The sequence below is a fragment of the Centruroides vittatus genome, unplaced genomic scaffold (genome assembly GCF_030686945.1).
Source record: "Centruroides vittatus isolate TY-2023 unplaced genomic scaffold, ASM3068694v2 contig_369, whole genome shotgun sequence".
NCBI classification, from domain to species: Eukaryota; Metazoa; Arthropoda; class Arachnida; order Scorpiones; family Buthidae; genus Centruroides; species Centruroides vittatus.
Window position 1 is genome coordinate 33441 of NW_027122191.1, and position 25426 is coordinate 58866.

Below are 25426 nucleotides of genomic sequence, written 5' to 3' on the forward strand. Positions count from 1 at the left end.
AGGTGAATTTCAGGGTCCAGGTGCAAACCACGCCTTCGGCAAAAGTGGATGCACGAGGTCTTCTCTACGTTAAAACTGAAACCATTGGTCTTGGACCAATTGTCTATTCGATTTAAGGAGGTTTGCAGTTGTCTCTCAATAAAACCCATGTTACTAGACTGACAGGAAATCTGAAAGTCATCCACATACAGAGAGTGTTTCACACTGGGAGGGAGACAGTTAGTTATACTGTTAATTTTTATTAGGAACAGAGTTACACTCAAAATAGAACCTTGAGGGACACCCTCTTCTTGTGTGAAAGGCCTAGACAAAGTGTTGCCCATCCTGACTTGGAATCTTCGATTCTGTAGGAAGTTTTTTATAAAAATTGGCAAATTACCCCGCAATCCAAATTTGTGCAGATCACGGAGTATCCCGTATCGCCAGCAGCGATCATAGGCCTTCTCTATATCAAAAAACACAGACACTAAGTGCTGTCGTCTTACAAACGCTTCGCGTATAGATGTTTCAAGGTTTACTAGATTGTCTGTGGTACTTCTGTTCCTACGAAATCCACTCTGATGTGGTGAAAAGTAGTTCTTTTCCTCTAGGAGGAACATCAGGCGTCTGTTTACCATTCTCTCGAAAAGTTTGCAGAGACAACTAGTCAGAGAAATTGGTCTATAATTAGAGGGATTCTTGCAGTCTTTACCTGGCTTGGGAATGGGAATTATGATAGATAGCCTCCAAGAGTCAGGAAAAGTATGTTCTGTCCATATTCTGTTGAACAGATTCAGAAGGTTACTAAGGGAATTGTCTGACAGATTTTTAATCATGCTGTAATGAATTTTATCCGGCCCTACAGCAGTATTCCCCGAGCGAGAGATTGCTGTACATAGTTCTATTCTGCTGAATGGCACATTATATTCCTCATTAGATGGAGAGTGGAAGTTTAGATATTGTTTTTCACTTTGGACTTTATAAGCCTGGAAATTTGTTGTATACATAATATTGCTGGATGAAGACGAAAATGTTTCACCCAACAAATCAGCAATACCTTTTATGTCACTGATTATTGTGCCATTATTTTCCAGCATGGACAGAGAGTGAGAAGCATATTTCCCGTTAATTTTATGGATTTTATCCCAGACTGCTTTTGAGCTGGTGGAAGATGTTATGCTAGAAACATACTTTCTCCAGGAATCCCTTTGGCTTTGCCTCCTTATTTTTCTGGCATTTGCCTTTGCTTTTTTAAAAGCTATCAAATTCTCAGCAGTGGGGTATCTTCTGAAAATCCCCCATGCTTTCTTTTGTTTTTTAAATGCTGCCTCACAATTCTGATCCCACCATGGTTTCGGATGTTTTGGATATCTGGTTGACGTTTTCCCCATTGTTTTTTCGGCTGCCTGAATAATACTGGAAGTGACAACTTCTACTGCATCATTGATATCGGCAGTATTGACCATTTCCTCAGTGATGTTAGCCAAAGAGGAAAATGCAGGCCAATCTGCCGTTTCAAATTTCCAGCGTGGTGGACGGGCTGTTTCACAGCTTCCTCTGCCTCTATATTTTAAAAATATTGGGAAGTGGTCACTGGAAAGTGGATTAGATCCAACCTCCCATGTAAACGCTGAAAACAGATTTGGACTAGCTAATGTCAAATCAATGGCAGTGAATGTTCTTGTTGGGGCGTGGAAGTATGTCACTTCTCCAGTATTAAATAAATACAGTTGGTGATTACCTATGAATCTTTCAATGGCTCTGCCTCGACAATTGATGTCGTGACTGCCCCACATTGGATTGTGGCCATTGAAATCACCAAGTAGTATAAACGGAGTCGGCAGTTGTTCAACCAAGTCATCCAATTCATCCTCATTGACTCTGACATCTGGTGGCAAGTATATGGAACAAACTGTGACAGTTACTCCAATTGAAATTCTGACTGCCACAGCTTGCAGCTCTGTTCTTATTTGTACCGGTAAGGAAGGGATGCAATTTGAAACCAGTACAGCCACACCTCCACTGGCGCGAGTGTGGCTATCATCATCCTTACAGTAAAGATTAAATCCTTTTAAAGTAATTTTTTCTCCAGGTTTTAGATGTGTTTCCTGGAGTGCCACGCAGAGAGATGTGGTAGATGATGTCAAATGTTTAACGTCAGAAAAGTTGTTGCGGAAACCACGACAGTTCCATTGGATTATTTTATAATCCATTATGTGGTTGAGGCAGCATTCTTTGTAAAAGTATCCCTCTTTAGTTTTACAGCCGATTTGCCTTTTGGAGGCGAGTTTGGTGGTGTAACCACCTTATTAGTCTCCTCATCTGAGAAGTCAGAGAACTCACTCATAGACTGAGTCTCTGATCTTTTAGATTTAGAGAGGGCTGATTTTAATTTTTGTTTGTTCAGTGGGTTCTTATTAGCTTTTTTAGAACCCACATTTCTGGTTACTATCCCTGCTTTAGGTAGGGGTGTTTTTTTCTTTATATTCTCTTTTACTTCTGTATCTGTAGATTGAGTTAACAAGCATCTAGCATGGCGAGTAAAAGATTCATTTGGTGAAACGGAAATTTCTGTCTGAACCGCACATGTCTTTGTGGACTTCAAAACAGAAGCAAATGTCTTTTGTTGTAATGATGCACTTTGAGTGACCATGCGCCGAGCCTCTGGGTAAGGTATGTTGTTAACTGTTTTTAGGCGTTGAATTTCTTTTTCTCTTTGCCATGCAGGGCATTTCCGAGAATAGGCTGGATGGGCATCTTTACAGTTCACACAGTGTGGAGTACTTTTACATTCAGTACTGTTGTGGCCTTCAGTTCCACACTGTGCACATAAGCTTTTGCCTCGGCAGGAGGTCTGGGAATGTCCAAATCGCTGGCATTTGAAACAACGCAGCGGATTTGGAACGTATGGTCGAACTGGGCATCGAAGATATCCCGCAGTAACGAATGATGGCAATGTTGGCTTTCCGAAAGTGAGAATCAAATGTTTAGTCGGTATCAGCTTGCCATCACGACGAATGGAGATGCGTCGAACGGCAGTGACACCTTGATCTGCAAGACCGATCTGGATGTCTGCTTCATCTTCAGACATCAGATCGACCTCAGATATCACACCACGTGACGAGTTCAAACTTGTGTGTGGTGTGATTGTGACATTTATGTCTCCTAGAGATTTAGTCTTTAAAAGCTTTGCTGATTGTTGAGGAGAAGCTGCCTCAACGAGTAAATCTCCTGACCTCAATTTTTGGATTTTTTTAAGATGCCCAATGGTTGATTCAAATAATTTTTGAATCAAAAAGGGGGAACGTTTAGACAGAGATGTTTCTCCCGTAGCATGAACAATAAGGTAGGCTGGTTGGTTAACGAAAGTAAAGTCACTTGGTGGTGATGCTTTGGTACCTAATGTTTTAGATTGTAGTGAATCCATATTGAAAAAGTAATATTCAGCTCCCGGTGACCCCACCCACCATGGGGTCCAACAAGGGGATGCCGTCACATGGGAGACTCCCATAGACCGTCACACCAGGGTTTCCCAGGAGCTATACCCTCACAATGCAGTCAAGAAGAGCACATCTTGTCTGACGTGTCTGCCCGGTCTGCATCGATCGGTTGACTCCAAGCCGAGGTCCAGAATGACTCAACGACCAGCCGATTGACTCAAACGGAGCCTGATTTGAGCCTCCCGTTTATCCGAAGCAGGGGCCAAAGCAGTGTGTTGGGGACGTTATGTTGCCCCTCAACTACCAGGATCCCCCTTTCCGGCATACGGGCCACCACGCACGGCAAACACGTGGGTGGGCGTTCAGATCCCAGGGATGGTAAAGAAGAGATACTAAACCATCTCTGGGAGGTCCCCTCACCACGGACAGGAACCCACATCGAGGGGCCGAGTTGCAAAAGCGTCCATATTTAGCTAAAAGGAAATTGGACGGGAATATTTCCAAAAATACTTTACGAGATGGATGGCAAGAAGTTCGGGATAAAGTAAACTGTCTAGCTGATGGTCCACTGATCGAAGTGGAACAATTAAAAAAAAGATGGAGTCAGTGGCGTTCCCGAACGAAAAGTAAAGCGGCTGCTTTAAAAAAAGATATACTTAGAACAGGTGGAGGGAAAAGAAGTACTCCACCATTAACAGATCTTGAAGAAAAGGTGTTGTCATTAATTGGGAACGAAGAATTTGGATTGGAAGAAGAAAATTTATTCGAGCTTGGAGCTTGCACTACAAGTTCCGTTGAACCTTTACATAATGTAAGTAATACATTTTTATTTATAAATTCATTTTTTATATATTAAATATATGTGATAGTTCGAACCCACCGGAATTTAACCGGTAACGATACATCCTTTTCTGCGCCTGTAGAAGGAAAAGGGATATGAGTCAAAAGAAAGAAAAAATGAATCAGGAGGAACAAGAGTCGAAAAACGCGGGTTGGCGAAACGGGAACTCGTGACCGAGAGAATAAAAGGGCGACGACAAAGAAAAGGGGGGTCGGTTGCGTTTGTCTTTTGCCTGTGCGCGTGCGGACAAAGTCGAGGGGAACCGCCTGAAACCAACAAAACATTGTCGACTACGAAGATCGATCCGGATCACGAGGTATGACCCGAATTTATGTAAACTCTCCCTCCGCGAATCCAGAAAGAGGCGACCGTCGCGCGCGCCTTTTGTAATTATCCAGCTAGCTTAAATAAATCATTGTTGTTATTATCCGTTGTAATGTCCTTTATTCGAATGGCATCATCCACCGCTCTACCGTCGACCCCATTCACTTCCTCCACTCGCGTAACGCGTAACTCATCCGAATCGCCATCTTGACGTGGGCAGGTCTCACGGACCTGTTAGCCGACAAAAAGGAGGAACGAGAAATCGGCCACCTCCCGACACCCATCAATATATTATATATATATATATATATATATTTATATTTATATATCGTAGATACAGAATATAGTTCCCGAAGGAAATGATGTGGAACCACCTCGTGAAATAGTTGAGAGGGAAGATCTTGAATCTGAAAGTAAGTTATTTATTACGTCAAGTAATTATATTTCTTGACTTCAAGTTTATTTAGTTTTAAAATTAAATGTTTTAATCTTCCCGTTGTATTGCCAGATTCTGGATGTCGTCGTCGTCACCGATCTTCAAATGAAGATACTGTAACTTCATTTATAGAGCAATCTGTATCTAAACAAAATCTAACACCTTATCTTCGCTGAGAAAGTTTAATTTTAAACAAACGTTTTCAGCCTATTCTATAGGCCATCATCAGGCTAAAAAATCGAATAGTATTGTTCCATAAGAACGAATACAAATATTTAAACTTTAAATTAACAACGGATTAATACAAATATTTAAATTTAAAAATCAACAACGGATTAAAAGATGATACATAATAAACTAATAACGTATAGAATTAAAAACAAAATAAAAAACAAAATAAAAATCAAAAATAAACTCAGAAAAACTTCTAAACACAAGCATAGAACCATAAAATAAACATGTAAATTAAGAGTTCCTTGCAGAGTTCTTAACCATATACTTCCAGGCCGATGGAAGGCCCTCAGCGTCCCTCGCATTTATACACGCCCCTTCCAGCTTGCTCTTGTAAATCTCTATTTTCTCAGCGGTCCTCGCCAACGTTGGGGAGCTTACGGGTTTTATAATGTCCGCTTCATCCCATTTAACTATCGAGCTTTCGGTCTGAGCCATTTGGGATAGTACCGTGGCGTTGGAGCTTTTTCTGATGTTATACTTGTGCTCCTTGAGTCTTACACTCAAACTCCTTGTCGTAACGCCGATATAATCTTTCTTAATTCCTAGCTGTGCGTTCTCGTATGGTATCCTATACACACCCGCTTTTTCTTCCTTCCTAATGCTATCCTTGTCATTCCTTAAAATCTTATAAAGGTTCGGGGCTCTTTTCAGAATTATTGATGTCTCATTGTGGTTCGCAATTTCTTTCATAATGCTTTTGGCATATCTGTTATAAGTGAATTTAGTGATCTTAGCGGGACGTTGTTTAGAGCCTCTTGCTACGTTCTTCTCGTACCTTTTAACCATTCCTGTTATTGCGCTTTTCCTGTATCCTAAAATTTCGGCTACCAGTAGAATTCTGTTAATTTCCTTTGCTCTGTCCATAACGTTATCACAATATAGAAAGGCCCTTCGGATTAGAGCCCGGAATGCCGCCATCTTATAATGATACGGATCATTTGATTGCGAAGGGATATAAAGCGGACTGTGCGTTGGTTTAACATAAACACTGGTAGATAAATGCCCGTTCTTGAACTGGATGTTGATGTCTAAAAAATGAATTGTTACGGAACTTTTCTGTTCTAATTTCAGTTTTAGGCCGTCGTTATTACGATTGATGCCTTCTATGAACTCATTAATCTTACGGTTATTCTTTATATTATGGAAGAATGCGTCGGACAGCAGTGACACCTTGATCTGAAAGACTGATCTGGATATCTGATTCATCTTCAGACATCAGATCGATCTCAGATATCACACCACGTGACGAGTTCAAACTTGTGTGTGGTGTGATAGTGACATTTATGTCTCCTAGAGATTTAGTCTTTAAAAGCTTTGCTGATTGTTGAGGAGAGGCTGCCTCAACGAGTAAATCTCCTGACCTCAATTTTTGGATTTTTTTAAGATGCCCAATAGTTGATTCAAATAATTTTTGAATCAAAAAGGGGGAACATTTAGACAGAGATGTTTCTCCCGTAGCATGAACAATAAGGTAAGCTGGTTGGTTGGTAGAAGTAAAATCCCTTGGTGGTGATGCATTGGTGCATGGTGTTTTAGATTTTATTGAATCCATATTGAAAAATTATTATTCAGCTCCCGGTGACCCCACCCACCATGGGGCCCAACACGGGGATGCCGTCACATGGGAGACTCCCATAGACCGTCACACCAGGGTTTCCCAGGAGCTATACCCTCACAATGCAGTCGAGAAGAGCACATCTTGTCTGACGTGTCCGCCCGGTCTGCATCGATCAGTTGACTCCAAGCCGAGGTCAACAATGACTCAACGACCAGCCGATTGACTCAAACGGAGCCTGATTTGAGCCTCCCGTTTATCCGAAGCAGGGGCCAAAGCAGTGTGTTGGGGACGTTATGTTGCCCCTCAACTACCAGGATCCCCCTTTCCGGCATACGGGCCACCACGCACGGCAAACACGTGGGTGGGCGTTCAGATCCCAGGGATGGTAAAGAAGTGTTACTAAACCATCTCTGGGAGGTCCCCTCACCACGGACAGGAACCCACATCGAGGGGGGTGGATATGGGATGGCCGGGAAGAGGTGCAGACCTCAACCGAATCGAACATCTTTGGGCAGCGCTCCGCCACGGCCTCACTCAGCCGGCAACTCCCGACGAACTCTGGAATATCGTCAGAGGTCGTTGGGAGAAGCTTTGTGAGAGCATACGTTGTCACAATCTTGTGGCAAATATGCCCGAGCAACTGAATGAGGTCGTAGAGAAAGTTGGATTGTGAACGAGGTTCTGAACCTCTCCCCTCCATCTGCATAACCCAAACTGGGCATTTTCAGTTTGTTAGCGACGTTTTGTTATTTTGTTTTACTTTCCTGTAAAGAATACAGTGTATATTTTCTTACCGTTTAATAAATGTATTTACTCATTTTCAATCCGTGTGTTTTTCAAACAAGTCATAATGTTTAATTGTGCAAAGTTTTCATAACAGTCATTATATCTGTTATTTGACATTTGACCTCATTGCTAGCAGATTAGTTGCTTAAATATATTTGTTATCTCTGATTTGCGATTCCGATATAGTTCGTTAACGATTCACGGCCAATATGCTATATGCAAAATGTGACCAACAAGAATGCCCAATCAAGCAAGTAGAAGAAGGTGTGACTAACACCACTTAAAAAATCAGGTTGGTTGGTAAAGGTTTTTTGGCACAAAAGCCCCACAGGCCAAGCTGCGCCACAACATATGGTATAAATAACAGTAATAAATAAAATAAAATACAAAACAGAAAGGAACAAAAAACCAATAACAAAAATATATAACAATTAAAATGTATATAGAAACAAAGTGTATATGAAAATAAATAAATAAACAATTATATCTGTTTACAAATATTTGTGACTTTTAAAAAGTTCGATAATTTATCAAAATTTGGCCTCTCGCCCAAAATCTCTTTAAAACTTGCATTTCCAAAATGCTGTCTACGAATCCTCTCAGAGGCAATGCAATTGCTCAGTATGTGCCTTACACTTACAGTACAGTTGCAATACTGACATACAGGCTGGTCATCACCCTTCAGAAAGTATTGATGAGTCAGTCGAGTATGTCCAATTCTCAAACGAGTAAGAATGACCTCAGATCTCCTGTCATAGGGTTTCTTCTGTGTCCAATTTTCTATCATAGGTTTGATCTCATGTAGTTTATTGTGAACTTGGGCATTCCACACATTTTGCCATTGCTCAGCTAGTTGTTTTTTAACAACAAGCTTCAAGTCACCTCTTTCAATAAACATTATGCTGAGAAGGGCTTGCTGACTTTGCAGCTGCGTCAGCATCTTCATTTCCTCTTATACCTACATGGCCTAAGACCCAACAAAATTTTATAGAGAAATTCCTCACAAAAAGATGGCAAATCAGCTTACAAATTTTAATCACTATGGAGTGAAAACTAGGTTCATACGAGATCAAAGCCTAGAGTGCACTAACTGAGTCAGTGTAAATCACGCACCAACGATGACCTTGCCTATTTATATACGTTAGGGCTAAATAAATAGCCTGCAACTCCGCAGTAAAGATGGAAGAGTTTGGTGCAATTTGTTCTACGACGATCTCATTCTGGAAGACAAAGGCTGAGCCAACGTAACCAACTGATTTCGATCCATCAGAATAAATAGGAATTAAATTCCTGTCGTGGTGTTGAATTTCTGCAAAGCGCTGTCTGTAGATGTAGTCCGGGATAAATTCCTTAGGAAAATGCTTTAAGCAAATGTCAACATTTATCACAGGAATTGACAAAGGTAATATATTATCGACCTCAACCTGTGAAATGTTGCTTGTGTCCAGGTCAATCATGCTGCTTACATTCTCCATTCTAATGTCGAATGTAGACACACAACTTGCGCGAGCTGCAAATAATCTTTTCAGCTGACTATCTGAACAATCAGCTAACAGTGCATTCTGAGATTTTTGTTTAATGTAGTAAAAAAGATACAACTGTTCTCTCCTAAAAGATAGTGAAAACTCATAAGCATCCACGTACAAACTTTGAACAGAAGTTCAAAAAGCACCAGTGCACAAACGCAATGCTTGATGGTAGATTAAATCCAGCATCCGAAAAGTAGATTCTCGCGCAGAGCCATACACAACATATCCATACTCCAGCTTAGAGCAAACAAGGGCCCTATATATCCTGAGCATAGAACATTTGTTTGCTCCCCAAGATGAGCAGCAGAGTACCTTTAAAAGGTTCAGAGCTTTTAAACATCTACTCTTCAAATTGCGCAAGTGCGACAAGAACGTCAATTTATGGTCAATCACAACACCGATAAATTTCACCTCATTGACCATTGGGATTTTCACTCCATTTAGGTGAATTTCAGGGTCCAGGTGCAAACCACGCCTTCAAAAAAAGTGGATGCACAAGGTCTTCTCTGCATTAAAACTGAAACCATTGGTCTTGGACCAACCGTCGATGCGATTTAGGGAGGTTTGTAGTTGTCTCTCAATGAAACCCATGTTACTAGACTGACAGGAGATCTAAAAGTCATCCACATACAGAGAGTGTTTCACACTGGGAAAAAGGCACTTAGCTATGCTGATAAATTTTTATTAGAAACAAAGTTACACTCAAAATAGAACCTTGAAGAACACCCTCTTCTTGTGTGAAAGGCCTAGACAAAGTGTTGCCCATCCTGACTTGGAATCTTCAATTCTGTAGGAAGTTTTTTATAAAAATTGGCAAATTACCCCGCAATCCGAATTCATGCAGATCACAGAGTATTCCGTATCGCCAGCAGCGATCATAGGCCTTCTCTATATCAAAAAACACAGACACTAAGTGCTGTCATCTAACAAACCCTTCGCGTATGGATGTTTCGAGGTTTAATGAATTGTCTGTGGTACTTCTGTTCCTACGGAATCCACTCTGATGTAGTGAAAAGTAGTTCTTTTCCTCTAAGAGGAACATCAGACATCTGTTTACCATTCTCTCGAAAAGTTTGCACAGACAACTAGTCAAAGAAATTGGTCTGTAATTAGAGGGATTCTTGCAGTCTTTACCTGGCTTGGGAATGGGAATAATAATTGATAGCCTCCAAGAGTCAGAAAAAATACATTCTGTCCATATTCTGTTAAACAGATTCAGAAGATTACTGAGGGAATTGTCTGACAAATTTTTAATCATGCTGTAGTAGATTTTATCTGGGCCTACAGCAGTATTCCCCAAGCAAGACATCGCTCTATGTAATTCGATTCTGGTAAATGGCACATTATATTCCTCATTAGATGGAAAGTGAAAGTTTAGATAATGTTTTTCAGTTTGGACTTTATAAGCCTGAAAATCCCTTGTATACATAATATTGCTGAATAAAGACAAAAATGTTTCACCCAACAAATCAGCAATACCTTGCATATCACTGATTATTGTGCCATTATTTTCCAACATGGACAGGGAATGAAAAGCATATTTCCCATTAATTTTATGGATTTTATCCCAGACTGCTTTTGTACTGGTGAAGGATGTTATGCTAGAAACATACTTTCTCCAAGAATCCCTTTGGCTTTGCCTCCTTTTTTTCCTGGCGTTGGCCTTTGCTTTTTTAAAAGCAATCAAATTGCTAGCAGTGAGGTATCTTTTGAAAATCCCCCATGCTTTCTTTTGATTTTTTAATGCTGCCTTGCAATTCTGATTCCACCTAGGTTTCAGATGCTTTCGATATCTGATTGATGTTTTTCCCATTGTTTTTTCAGCTACCTGAATAATACTGGAAGTGACAACTTCTACTGCATCATTGATATCGGCAGTATTGACCATTTCCTCAGTGATGTTAGCCAAAAAGGAGAATGCAGGCCAATCTGCCGTTTCAAGTTTCCAGCGTGGTGGACGGGCTGTTTCACAGCTTTCTCTGCCTCGATATTTTAAAAATATTGGGAAGCGAGAGATTACTGTATGTAATTCAACTCTGGTGAATGGCACATTATATTCTTCGTTAGATAAAGAATGGAAATTTAAATTTTGTTTTTCTCTTTGGGCTTTATAAGCTTGAAAATTCCTTGTGTACATTGTATTGCTGCATGACGAAGAAAATGTTTCATCCATCAAATCACCAATACCCTGTATATCGCTGATTATTGTGCCATTATTTTCCAGCATGCACAGAGTGAGAGAAGCATATTTCCCATTAATTTTATAAATTTTATCCCAGACTGCTTTTAAGCTGATGGAAAATGTTATGCTAAATACATACTTCCTCCAAGAATCCCTTTGGCTTTGCCTTCTGATTCTTCTGGCATTTGCCTTTGCTTTTTTAAAAGCAACCAAATTGTTAGCAGTGGGGTATCTTCTGAAAATCCCCCATGCTGCTTTGCAATTCTGATCCCACCATGGTTTCGGATGTTTTGGATATCTGGTTGACATTTTCCCCATTGTTTTTTCGGCTGCCTGAATAATACTGGAAGTGACAACTTCTACTGCATCATTGATATAAGCAGTATTGACCATTTCCTCAGTGATTTTAGCCAAAGAGAAAAAAGCAAGCCAATCTGCCGTTTCAAGTTTCCAGCGTGGTGGACGAGCTGTTTCACTGCTTTCTCTCCCTCGATATTTTACAAATATTGGAAAGTAGTCACTAGAGAGTGGATTAGATCCAACCTCCCATGTAAACGCTGAAAACAAATTCGGGGTTGCTAATGATAGATCAATGGCAGTGAATGTTCTTGTTGGGGCATGGAGGTATGTCACTTCTCCAGTATTAAATAAATATAGTTAGTGATTGCCTATAAATCTCTCAATGGCCCTGCCTCGACAATTTATGTCGGGACTGCCCCACATTGGATTGTGGCCATTGAAATCACCAAGTAAAAGGAATGGAGTCGGCAGTTGTTCAACCAAGTCATCCAATTCATCTTCATCGACTCTGACATCTGGTGGCAAGTATATGGAACAAACTGTGACAGTAACGCCAATTGAAATTCTGACTGCCACAGCTTGTAGCTCTGTTGTTATTTGTACCGGTAAGGAAGGGATGCTGTTTGAAACCAGTACAGCCACACCTCCACTGGCGCGGGTGTGGCTATCGTCATCCTTACGGTATAGATGAAATCCTTTTAAAGAAATTTTTTCTCCAGGTTTTAGATGTGTTTCCTGGAGTGCCACGCAGAGAGATGTGGTAGATGATGTCAAGTGTTTAACGTCAAAAAAGTTGTTGTAAAAACCACGACAGTTCCATTGGATTATTTTATAATCCATTATGTGGTTGAGGCAGCACTCTTTGTGAGGGTATCCCTCTTTAATTTAACAGGCTTTTTTTTTGGAGGTGACATTGGTTTTGTACCTCCACATTATTCTCTTCATCAGAGATATCAGAGAACTCACTCACAGACTGAGCCTCTGATTTTTTAGATTTAGAGAGAGCTGCTTTCACTCTGTTTGTTTAATGGGTTCTTACTAGCCTTTTTAGAACCCAGGTTTCTTGTTATCACCCCTGTTTTAGGTAGGGGTGTTTTTTGTTTTGTATTGTCCTTTTCTGTGTTTCTTTTGATGGGATCAGTAAACATTTTGCATGGCGAGTGAGAGATTCCTTTGGGGAAACAGAAATGTCTGTCTGAACTTCACATGTCTTTGTGGATTTCAGAGCAGCAGCAAATGTTTTTTGTTTCAGTGGTGCACTTGAAGTGACCATGCGACGTGCCTCTGGGTAGGGTAAATTGTTGACTGTTTTTACACGTTGTATTTCTTCTTCTCTCTGCCATGCAGGGCATTTCCGGGAGTAAGCAGGATGGGCATCTTTGCAGTTCAGACAGCATGGAATACTTTTACATTTTGTACTGTCGTGTCCTTCAGTCCCACACTGTGCACATGCGCTTTTTCCTCGGCAGGATGTTTGCGAGTGTCCAAACCGCTGGCATTTGAAACAACGCAGCGGGTTTGGGATATATGGACGAACTGAGCAACGTAGGTATCCTGCTGTAATAAAGGATGGCAATGTTGGCTTGTTGAAAGTAAGAATCAGGTGTTTGGTTGGTATCAACTTGCCATCTTGACGAATGGAAATGTGCCGGACAGCAACGACACCTTGATCTGAAAGACCAATCTGAATATCTGATTCGTCTTCAGATTACAGATCAATCCCAGATACCACCCTATGTGATGTGTTAAGACTTCCGTGAGGGGTGACAGTGATTTCCATTTATCCCAGGGTCTTTGTTACTAGAAGTTTTGCTGATTGTTGTGGGGAGAATGTTTTCACCAGTAAATCACCTGATCTTAATTTTTGAATTTTTTTCAAATCTCCAATAGTCGATTGGAACAATTTTTGAATGAGAAAAGGAGAAGCTTTAGACAAGGGTTTGTCACCCGTGCGTGAACTATTAAGTACGCTGGGGTGCTGGAAATTTTTAAATTTTTTGGTTCATTTGGATTTTTTATTTTTGAGGAATCCATGATTATAAGTTAATGATTTAGCTTCTGGTGACCCCACCCACCATGGGGCCCAACAAGGGGATGCCGTCACATGGACTACATTCATAGACCATCAAACCAGGGTTTCCCAAAAGCTATACCCTCACAATGCAGTCAAGAAGAGCACATTTTGTCTGACATGTCCTTCCAATCTGCATCGATCAGTTGACTCCAGGCCGAGGTCAAGAATGACTCGACGACCAGCCGATTGACTCAAACGGAGCCTGATTTGAGCCTCCCGTTTATCCGAAGCAGGGGCCAAAGCAGTGTGTTGGGGACGTTATGTTGCCCCTCAACTACCAGGATCCCCCTTTCCGGCATACAAGTCACCACGCACGGCAAACACGTGGGTGGGCGTTCAGATCCCAGGGATGGTAAAGAAGAGTTTCTAAACCATCTCTGGGAGGTCCCCTCACCACGGACAGGAACCCACATCGAGGGGCACAAGTAACAAGGACCTTTTTAGTGCACTCAGTGACTTTGCTACTGCAATTAAAAAGCTAAACTAATTCGCTTCGTGTGGCTGTCAACTTCCTCACATTCGTGGCCTCCTTCAGCCAACTGGACTGTTCTCAGCTGTTTTACTGGCCATCTCTGTGCTTCATTATTGTTGTGCTCCCCATCTCGCGAATATTGTTATCATATGTTATCCGAATTTTGAGTCGAGATTTGGCTCTTTTGTACAGTCATTTTGTCATTTTGATGTAACCTGCTTTATTTCATTTGGCTACTAACCTCATGTAATGTAATTATTGCGTATTATTCTACCTTTTATTCTTGATGTACTCCCTTTATTTTGTATTTACCTTGTAACTGTTTTATATTCTAATAAATGCGATGCTGATGACCATGGTTCCCTACCCTTCCCTCTATCCTATATCGCTTTCTTTCCCCTTTAATCTCATACCCCTCCTCAGTACTTTTTCTTAATTTCAATTTCGTGTCTACTTGGCTATACCGATGAGTTCGGCCAATATCTTCCTCAACGCTGCCGCAGACTATCTAGATTGCATCTTGTACTGTAGGCCTACCTTGTAAGTTTGTTTTGAGGTTAAAATAAACGGTTATTGTAAGACACTTGTCATCTTTGCCTCTGCCGCCACCACCCACATACGATCGGTCCCTAGGTTTTTCCTGACGTGCAATTAACTAATTGCCCCCATATGTCGGCAGCTTACATTGGTGTCAGAAGCTCGGGATTTAATAGCCCCACAAAACTTTAGTAGGTTACGCCGACAAAGAGTTTTTCTAACAAGTGGGTCGAACGATGGAGGCAGATGCGAGTGTCCCGACGCGACCTCGTGACGGTGGCAGTGGCGGTTCTCTTCCCTCCTTTTCCGCGTTTGGAGGATTGATCCCGACGTTTTCGGGTGAATCAGGGCGCGTCACCGATTTCTTCGATACGTTAGGAGAGATTGCTAGTCTGGCAGGATGGACCCCTCGGCAGTGCTTGAGCATAGCCAAGTGCAAACTCGCGGGTGTAGCCCGAGATTTTGCATGGCGAGACCTCAGCATGAAGAGCGTAACGGACTTTGAAACTTTTCGGAAGCTGATGATCCAGCGTTTTGACCAAGAACCATACAGCATACGTGTCCAGAAATTCCATACATGCTCTCAAAAGAGAGACGAGATGGTCCAAGAATTCGCGGTCCGCTTGCAGTCCCTTGCTAGCGCGACAAGCATAGATCAGACGGGTGCGAACGAAGAGGAAAACGCAATTATCAAACGCTGCCAACAGCGTGAACTGGACGAGAAATTGCGCGTTCAGTTCCTGCATGGCTTAACTGACAAGCTAAAAAGAAGAGTCATGACTCATGACCCAGAAACTTTCGCTGATGCATTAAAAATAGCTATTCGCGAAGAAACGATAGATCAATTGGCGGGAAAGACGCGAAATTCAATTGCCGGCATCACTGATGCAGTGGAAAGCCACGACACGCTGGCGGAAGAATCAAACTCACGAAGAGAATCGGCTCTCGACGCAAAAATCGCGCAGCTTTCGAAGCAATTAGCGACAATAGGGAAAAGACTCGATCAATCGCCCGCGCCTAAGCCCATAAACAATTTCCAAACAGATGAGCCCTCGCGAACAAACCGGACACAAGGAACTGATAGAGCGAATGATGGGATGCGAAATCCACGGCATTCCCCGAATGCGCAGCGACGCCCGCCGCAACAATTTCCCTCGCGATCTCAGCCCGCCAATCTGCAAAGACAACCCCGTGCGCGATATCCTTGCTACGGTCCCTATTCGGAACAAGGTCCAATGCCCCCTTGGAGAGGGAGTGGGGATGGATCACCAAAATTTCGCGCGATGAATCCTAATTGGGCAGAATACGGAGGTTATATGCCGTCGCCACTCGACTGGTACGGGGGAAACGCTTTTCCTCAGTATCCCGGGAGGTGGGGAGCGAATCAAGAAGCCCCCGAATGGCAAACCCCCATTAGAAATCTGCCAAACGCCTTTAGAGCTAGTCGGTCAGGACAAATACCCTTTTCCCCTGCGCGATTTAGACAATTCGAATACGAAACCAACCGACAAGGTGCCCCGTTGCCCTTTTATCCCCCGCGTTACGGTCCAGGTTGGCCTGGAAGTAGCTTCGAAATGGAGCGCACACCGAACAACGTAGCCGCTCCTCGATTTTTAGCGTTGCCTGCCCCTGAAAATAGACCGGTAGACAATAAACAAACGCGAGACCCCGACAGAGTCACATCAGTTGCATTTAGAGACCGAAACAGCGAAATAAATCGACCGTCAGTAGGTCCCGACGTACCACAATTAGCGGGAATCAATAAATCAAGAAGTAGAGAATTACCTCCTTGTACCATGATTTGTGAGATAGAAAATAGGAAAGTTCAGCTGACGATAGACACGGGCGCAGCTGTTACCTTGATTTCTAGGGATCTATTTCCCGACACAGCGCGATTGCAGCAAGCGGAGACTAGAATGGTAGAGTTAATAAGTGTTACCGGACACGTTATCGAGACATTCGGAAAGTTTAAGTTAAAATTCCAAATCAGACGTTTGACCTTTTTCCATGACTGTTATTTAGTGTCTCCCGAAATTACTATGCCTAACGATGGACTCTTAGGTAGGGACTTTATCCAAAAATATGACGTTACAATCTCGGTTAAAAACGCGACGCTCAGTTTCCCCTCAGGAGACACGGTGACGTTTTGGGGATTAGCCGATATGAAAAAACCCGACAATGGTTCGGAATTAAAGGAAATCACCGAGGACAATCGCACGCAACCAAGCGCCGAGCTAAGCGTACCGCCGAAAGACGATTTAAGTTTACCCTTAAATAGCGACAGCGAAAATAGAGTTTTGGAAAGCAAGGGGATAAAGAGGAAAAATAAACATACACAAAAATATAAGCGAAAGACTAAACGGGGGAAGTTAAAACAAATAACGGTTGACAGCCTAGAACGGGGAGAGGACGATTCTCCTAAGGAAGTAACGTTAGTCAACGACTACGTTATTCCCCCAAGATCAGAAGTCATTGTAGAAGGGAAGGTCCGCAACCAGCTGACAAGTCAATTAGGAGTTGTTGAACCAACACCTCAGGAGCGAGAGGGAGTGTTTATTGCTAGCACGTTAGTTAAAACACGGCAATTTGGTAAAGTACCCGTTAGAATAATGAATGTAAAAACACAACCGGTTAAATTAAACAGAGGGAGTAAGTTGGGAAATTTCCTCTTAGCGGAAGAGGAAACAAAAGAAAGCGCAGAACAAAATAAGATGACGCGATCAAATGCAGACGATTTGACTAGAGTGCAATTTGCGAATTTATTCGATTTTAGCGAAGTAGGAAAGGACAAATTAACCCCTTTGGTAGATTTATTATACAAATACAGACAAGTATTCGCGAAAGACGATTACGATCTAGGCTATTGTGATTTAGTAGAGCACAAAATAGACACTGGAAACAGTCCCCCTATTTGTCGTGCCCCGTACCGAATTCCATACGCGCAACGGGAAATAATGGATGAGATAGTGGAAAATATGATCAAAAACGGCGTAGTTGAACCGTCCAGTTCCCCCTGGTCGGCACCTGCGTTATTAGTCGCAAAAAAGCCCCAAGGCTACAGATTAGTTGTGGATTATAGACAATTAAATAAAGTTACCAAGGTAGACCCGTACCCGTTGCCCCATATCCAGGAGTCATTGAGTTTGCTGGGAAAATCGCGATACTTTTCCTCCATGGATACTTTAAGCGGATTTTGGCAGTTGCCTTTGAGCCCCGAATCGAAAGAAAAGACGGGGTTTAGTACTCCCTCGGGGCACTACCAATACAATCGGATGCCAATGGGCGTTACCTGTGCCCCAGCGACATTCCAAAGATGTGCGGATTTAATATTAAGCGGTCTGAAGAACAAAATTTGCCTCGTCTACATGGACGACATCTTGGTATTTAGCCCAGACTTCGAAACTCACTTAGAACGGATGGAAATTGTCCTTCAGCGCCTGGCGACAGCGGGTCTGAAGTTGAAGCCCCGAAAATGCCAGCTGCTGAGGCAGCGAATAAAGTTTTTAGGGCACGAAGTGTCGGAAGATGGTATCCGGCCCGACCCGTCTAAGATCGAGTGCGTTAGAAATTTTCCCCAACCTCAGAATGAGCGAGATGTTAGAGCATTTCTGGGACTGACCGGGTACTATAGACGTCACATTTCGCAATATGCAAAAATTTCAAAGCCCCTTTCGGACTTACTTAAGAACGATGTAAAGTTCCACTGGGCCGAGGAACACAAAACCGCGTTCGAAAAATTAAAGGAAATTTTGATAACTGCACCCCTATTAAGATCCCCAGATTTTGGCCGTCCTTTTGTGTTAGCAACAGATGCCTCAAACACTGCGATAGGCGCTGTGTTATCACAGGAAGATGAACGGGGAGAACTCCCAGTGGCATATGCGAGTAGGCTGTTAAAACCAGCCGAAAGGAATTACAGCACCACAGAAAAGGAATGTTTGGCCGTGATATGGTCAATCAAACACTTTAGACCCTATCTTTACGGGAGAAAATTCACAATAATAACGGATCATAGACCCCTTAGGTGGCTTATTAATGTTAAAGACGAAAGTTCGAGACTTAGTCGATGGAATTTGGCGTTACAAGAATATCAATTCGAAATAATCCATAAGCCAGGCAAGGCCCACACGAACGCAGACGCGCTAAGTCGAATGCCCGTGGCAAAGATCAGCGAAATGCAACCTATATACAGTAAGGTGCAGATAAAAGAGCAACAATTAAAAGATCCCTTTTGTAAGCGAATCAGACAACAATTACTGAGAGACTCGTCCTCCCAGGAGACAAACCGAGAAATCGCAGATTACTACTTAGACGCCGACGAAACACTCTATCACCGGAAAGAAAATCCCGAGAGAAACGAGAAATGGGATAGAATAGTCGTACCCCAGGTTATGATAGACTACGTTTTAAGACTGTTTCACGATATCCCTAGTTCGGGACATGTAGGTAAGAAAAAGATGCGAAAGAAATTACAGACACAGTTCTTTTGGCCAGAGATGAATAAGAACATCACCCATTATTGTGATAGTTGTCAAGAGTGTGCGGTGAGGAAAAGGCCCCAACACGGACATCAAGCCCCATTGCAGACGTTCCCTCGAGTGTCGAGGCTCTTCGAACGCACGGCACTGGATATCCAGGGTCCCCTTCCTATCACTAGTAGCGGCAACAAATATCTATTGGTCTTTATCGATCACTTTTCTAGATGGGCAGAAGCGATTCCGTTGCCCGATATTACCGCGAAAACAGTGGCGAAAGCGTTCGTCACGCAAATTATTCTTAGACATTCGGTCCCAAAACAATTACTCACTGACAGAGGATCCAATTTTGTCTCCAAAGTCATGAAGGAGGTCTGCGAGCTATTGAAAGTGGAAAGACTCCTTACCACAGCTTATCATCCCCAGTGCAACGGAATGGTTGAGCGATTAAATAAAACACTAATTGACATTTTAACGCACTACGTCGACGCGGATCAGAGAAACTGGGACGAGATGATCCCGTATGCGCTCTTTGCGTACAACACTACAGTACACTCAAGTACCAACGAGACACCTTTCTTCCTCCTGTACGGACGTGATCCGACCTACCCCTTTGATATCGTCATTGAACCGAATCGACCCCGATATGACATAAACGAAAATTACGCGAGCGAATTGAGAGTGAGGATGACCTCAGCTCATAAATTAGCTCAGGAACACGCGGAAAAGGCCGCGAACGATAGAAATACCTATCATCAACGTAAGCACAAGCCATACAAATTTTCAATCGGAGACAGAGTCTTCGTTAATGAGGTAGCTACACCCGCGGGAGTGAAACGAAAATTGGCGCCTCGATGGCACGGTCCCTATAGGATAATAGCGGAAACGAGCCCCGTAGACTTCATAGTCCAACACATCCAATCCGGGAAGAAATTGCATACTCATGCTAATAGATTGAAGCCTGCAATCGCTAGGATGGAGTTCGTACCCTCCGATGCAGGAGAAAAACTCCCCGACGCGCAAAACGCAAAATCATCAATACCAACCGAAGCGCAACCGCAGACGGAACCGGTTGACCCTTGGGATGAAATTATTTTAGAGTCGCTGCATCAAAGCCGGTTAGATACCACGAACGTTGCCGAAAGCACAGGAGTTGATCAACCCGCAACTCCGTCCCAACCTACACACAACTATGCTCTCCGAAGCCAAGGACCAGTAAGCGAATATCCCTGGGTCCTTCCCAGATCGTCGGGAATTATACCGCCGGAAGTGGGGGCGTTGCGGGAAGCGGAGACTGCCGAAATGACTCAGCAAAGCGAGGGCCACCCGCGGCTGCCACCTCCCACTCCGACTGGATTATTTGGTAATTGTAAATGGTAGCTCCTCTTTATTGCGAAAGAGAGGCTATCATCTCCTAAGCGGAGAGAGGTCCATTGTAAATACGCGTGTTCATTTAAACAAATTGTCGCGAACCGGGACTAGTAGTAATGTAAGACTCCCTTTTTGATAGATGACGATGGAAAAATCCGTAACAATATATTTGTTCGTGCTGATAAGTTACATTGTGTATGAAGTGTCAACAATTGTGCCCGCCTTGACCAAAGGTGTCGTATTTCTTCACCAAGGAAACTTCCTCATGACCACGAGCCAGTGGACCATGGTTATCGAAATATCGTTCGAAGAATATGACAATTACCTTCGTGGATTACATCGTCACCTGTCCTCTTTAACTCCGGTCGTCAGAAGAGGGAAACAGAAGCAAGATGATCCCATGAAGCCCTTATGGACTCTAGCCGACGCGGAGTTGACAAACTTACAACAATCCCTCGCCGACTTCGAGGCGGAATACAACGAATTAAAATCCACCGTAACCCTAGGAAATCCCTCTCGAGCAAAACGAGGATTAATCGACGTCGGAGGGAAAATCTTAAAATTCCTTTTCGGAACCGCTACCTCGGAGGAGGTGGAAACAATGAATAGCAGGATAGACAAACTATCCCGCAACCAACAAAAGTTTGTACACATATTAGACGCCCAGACAACCGTCATGAACCAAACCCTTCAAGCGGTCAAGGACAACCGGAAATACATCGATATGATGATCCGACGACAGGACTATTTAGATAAGGAACTTCAGGTATTCAGTTACACATTCGTCGTGAGTACTGCACTTCGATACGCCGAAAATGCCGTCATGGAATTCCGAATCGGCATCACGAACCTAAGACAAGCGATAGAGATGCTAGAAAACGACCGACTTAGTTCCTATTTCCTGCCAAGGTCACAATTGGTAGAGGCGTTAACGGAAGTAAACAAACACTTGCCCAGCGGGATTTCGCTGATCGAGACTTTAAATGAAGACAATGTCTTTAAATACTATCAATGGATAACCACTACCGCTGTAGCACTTCCGTCAACACTAAGAATTTTCGCAAAATTCCCACTAATTACTCCGGAAGGATACTTTGATCTATACGAGGTAGTGAAATTCCCCGCTTATTTCCCTATTTCGAAGACATTTGCTCATTATCAAACCGAATATCCGTACATCGCCTTGTCCAGGAATCGGCAGCTTTACATGCTATTGGAGGCCCACAACTTGCAAAAATGCACAAACGGCTTAACCACGATCTGCGCACCGGAAGTTGCAGTCTGGAAGCTTCCGTATCAATCGTGTGAATACGCCTTATTCATGGCAGACGAGCCAACTGTAAACCGACTGTGTAAAAGAAAGGTGTCAGTTTATCCAAAACCAGTGTTCCGCCGTATCGACGAGGAAGGAACTTGGATATACTCCACCCCGTCACCTTTAAATTTAGTCATCGAATGTAGTCAACTGAGAAACCCACGACGTTCACCAGTTACGATGATTAAGCTAAATAACACAGGAATCTTTAAGTTGCCCATGACTTGTTCCGGCCACGTACCCGGCGTGCGACTCACGTCACACTTCCAATCACGGACTTCCTTTAAAGTTACACTCCGAAACCACTATGTGATACCAGCAATACCGGACGTTCTCAATCTTACGGAAGCGAAGATACTACGGGACTATATCCAAGAAAACGTCACCTTAAACGTCCTTCGAACCAACGAACACGATTGGTCATTGGAATTTCCGGGATGGAAATTACGAGATATAAGCCGAGAAATAAAATCAGTTAACACGGATATTCTCTCGACGACACCGAGTGTGTTAAACTATCCCGTCTCAGCATGGAACACGATCCTCATAGCCTCTTGCGTTACTGTTCTGGCGACACTTTTAATCGCTTGGGGATGCCGCAAACTATTACGCTGCATGGGAACCCGAAGATCTGCGAGTCCTTACCCCTCTTTCCGACGGGAAGAGCGAATAGAACCGGACGCCGTGGAAATGATCGAACTGATACCCGTAACTGCGGAAGCCGGACCATCGTCGGGTATCCCGGAAGCAAGAAAAGACGAAAGGGAGAAGTTAACCGTAGCCAAACGGGAAGAGGTAGTGACGCCTCCCGTCAGAATTGAGACCATTCCTACCCAAATGAGACGATTATAGAACGGCGCGAGAGAATTAAATCATCTTAAATAATAGTATTTTATGTTGTCCGTGGCTTAGAAAATTTCTATTCAACCCAACTTTCTTTTCCTTTTGTGTAGAGACGAAAATATGGAGGAAGATCAAGTTGTGACGCCCCCCATGGAAACATCAAACCCGGAACAAGATCCGATCCAGGAGTCACCTCCAGATCCTGCCCTGGTCTCCCTATTTGAATGCCCCGTCTGTTACGACTACATGGAACCCCCTACCTTCCAATGCCCGGCCGGACACACGATATGTTCCCGATGTTCGCTGTACGTCCGTCAATGCCCGCTTTGCCGGGGAGAACTCAGGAATTACCGTAACTTGACGCTGGAGAGACTAGCCGAAATGGTGGCCTTGCCGTGTGTCTACAGAGGTAACGGCTGTCCGAAAACAGGACTTGTTCCAGAGAGAAAGGCCCACGAACAGGATTGCCCGTATCGAACGTGCTTATGTCCATCAATGGACGAAGTCTGCACATGGGAGGGCGTGTATCAACAGGTGATCCCCCACCTGACGGAACGACACCCTCACATAGGTCACATAAATCACGACGCTGTCAAGTTAGTCCTCATCGGGTTGGAAGCAACTCAACCCCTCGTATGGATAACACATCTCCACTGTCATCAGCGAGACTTTATTGTCCAGGTTTTTAAAACGGAAACCAGCGATGAAAACTCTCCCGTTTATATCATTGTACAGAATGTGGGAAGCCGACAAGAGTCGGGCCGCTTCCTGGGAAGAATCGAGATTCGCGGGCGCGGTAAGACGATGCTTTGGGAGTCCACTCCTCAGAGCGTAACCGACGATCTAAAGGCCACCCTGCGAATGAAGGACTGCTTAACCCTCAACATAAAAATGTTGGAGAGAATGCTCGAGGATCACATTTTGACGGTGATGGCGACCATTTACCCAGTGGGAACATATAGGGGCGGCGAAAGGCCCGAAACAAACAAAGCGGCATAAAGGACCCTAACGCCAGGAAATACGGACCTCCTCTTTATGAGAAGGCAACCCCAATCGCGAATAGAAACCGATCTCCAAAAAGAGACGGGGGAAGAGAGGAGAGAACCCGCCAATAAAGGACGCCTACGTCATTAACCAATAAAACCTTTTTCTTTATATTTGGCAGACAACGAAACAAAAGCACGAGTAGACAACATGGCAGAAGCAGCCGAAACCTGGGATTTGGAAGAGTTGGATTTAGATACAGTGGCCGAACTTTTCGGGTGGAGTGACGAAGAAGAAGAAGAAGAGGAGGAGAAGTTCCACGTATGTCCGACGGCGGTGCGGCACGCTATCGCTCGCGTTAGAAGTGCCCCCGACGAGGCTATTCCGGAGATGGTGGTCCTACCCCTGCAGGGAGAGGTGGACCCTGAAGTAAGGCGGGAAGTGGAGGAAGCGGCGAGGTACGCGGCGCAAAGGGCGAAGCATTTTCAAGAGAGGAAACTCCGGGCCCAGAGCGACCAACGTCGTGAGGAGGAAAGAGGACAGGAGCCTCTGAGAACGGAGGAAAGGGGGGCTTTTTCCCTTTGGGCTCCGCGAGGCATGGGAAGAGGCCTCGGAATGATGCGGGAGCTCCCCCAGCGGTATCCACAAGAGCGGGACCAGAGGTGCCCAGCGGCGGGGAGAGCCAGGGGCTGGTCTCCGAACCCGCGATGAAATGCTTGCCGGGCGGGGACCCCTCGGAGACCGGAGAAAGAAACCCGGAGGCCCCGACTTCTGGATGTGCCGTATGTGTCTTCTTCTTTTGTCCTTGTTCGTCTATCATATTGTATTCTTTGTAGTGTAGTTTGAAATTCTGTTTGTCTATATATATATGTTTTATATTAAATCCTTTTTTTTGCTATATGGTCCGTCTAACAATTAACACAAAAATTGATCTGTCGCGAACAAGAACGGAGACGGTGGTCGACAAGAGTAAATGGAACTCATCGGGGAGAAGTAAAATAGGATCACTACTTCCGGCAAAGTGGAGATCGAACTGGCAGCCGAGCTGCCAGGTAAAATGTTGCCAAAATGTAAGCAACATTTTTAAAAGGGCGGGAGCCCTGTGAAGATCCTAAAATGGCGCCGAGAATTCGGTTGTTTACAAGATCGCTACCTCGGGAAATTTCGGAAAGTCAATCGGAGCAAGAACGCGCATCGGGCTATAAACCGGACATCTGTAAAGCATTTCTTCTAAAACAAACACAACGCGGTAATAAACGACGAAGGGAATGTCGCGGTGCTCGTATACAAGAGTCGAGATGTAAACAATTAACAAAAAAGGGGAGAAAGAAGAGAGACAGATGGTCAAGGTCACCTGTAGACCATATGAGCCCGGGATCGTCGCGAAGGGGGGGCAGCCACAGAACGTTTGGCGGATCGGTTCAGCCCGATGTCCGCGAGAGGGGGCAAACTGTGTAAATTATGTGAGTAGCTGTCAACGCCCGGGAGCCGTCCCCGGCCGAATTTGGTTTTCGTCTTGCTTAGAAACAGTAGACTGACCAATCGAAAAAAGGAAAAAGGGACTTAAGACCAATCAAGAGGGAAGATTCGGGGGAAAATCGTATAAAAACCCCCGTATCAAGGTCAGAAGGGGAGACGACGGAGCTTTCTACCCGGAAGTGGACGACGGTACTCCAACCAGCCACCTACTCCTTCGCCGACGTCCGTCACCGACCCCATCGGACTCTCCTACCCGACTGCCCCGGG

The 25426-nt window shown here is 43.8% G+C and overlaps 3 protein-coding genes across 3 annotated transcripts; 1 reads left to right on the top strand and 2 right to left on the bottom strand.

The window, feature by feature from the left end:
* Positions 1-2191: 2191 nt before the first annotated feature.
* LOC136975266 (uncharacterized) lies at positions 2192-3406 on the bottom strand. The gene has a single exon (XM_067270300.1). It carries the CDS (start codon positions 3404-3406, stop codon positions 2192-2194), a length of 1215 nt encoding a protein of 404 aa, XP_067126401.1.
* Positions 3407-5222: 1816 nt separating this feature from the next.
* LOC136975267 (uncharacterized) lies at positions 5223-6460 on the bottom strand. Its single transcript, XM_067270301.1, has 2 exons — positions 5520-6460; positions 5223-5250 (listed from the first exon to the last, which is right to left on the bottom strand). Exons 1-2 carry the CDS (start codon positions 6458-6460, stop codon positions 5223-5225), a joined length of 969 nt encoding a protein of 322 aa, XP_067126402.1.
* Positions 6461-22816: 16356 nt separating this feature from the next.
* On the top strand, positions 22817-23695 carry LOC136975268 (E3 ubiquitin-protein ligase SIAH1A-like). The gene has a single exon (XM_067270302.1). It carries the CDS (start codon positions 22817-22819, stop codon positions 23693-23695), a length of 879 nt encoding a protein of 292 aa, XP_067126403.1.
* The last annotated feature ends 1731 nt before the right edge of the window (positions 23696-25426 follow it).

Excerpts from the sequence above, each read along its gene's own strand:
- LOC136975268 (XM_067270302.1), top strand. The coding sequence starts at position 22,817 with ATGGAGGAAGATCAAGTTGTGACGCCCCCCATGGAAACATCAAACCCG.
- LOC136975267 (XM_067270301.1), bottom strand. The coding sequence starts at position 6,460 with ATGAATCAGATATCCAGATCAGTCTTTCAGATCAAGGTGTCACTGCTG. Across the intron at positions 5,251-5,519 it reads GGCCTTCCATCGGCCTGGAA|CCTGATGATGGCCTATAGAA; the intron begins GTATATGGTTAA and ends TCGATTTTTTAG.
- LOC136975266 (XM_067270300.1), bottom strand. The coding sequence starts at position 3,406 with ATGGATTCACTACAATCTAAAACATTAGGTACCAAAGCATCACCACCA.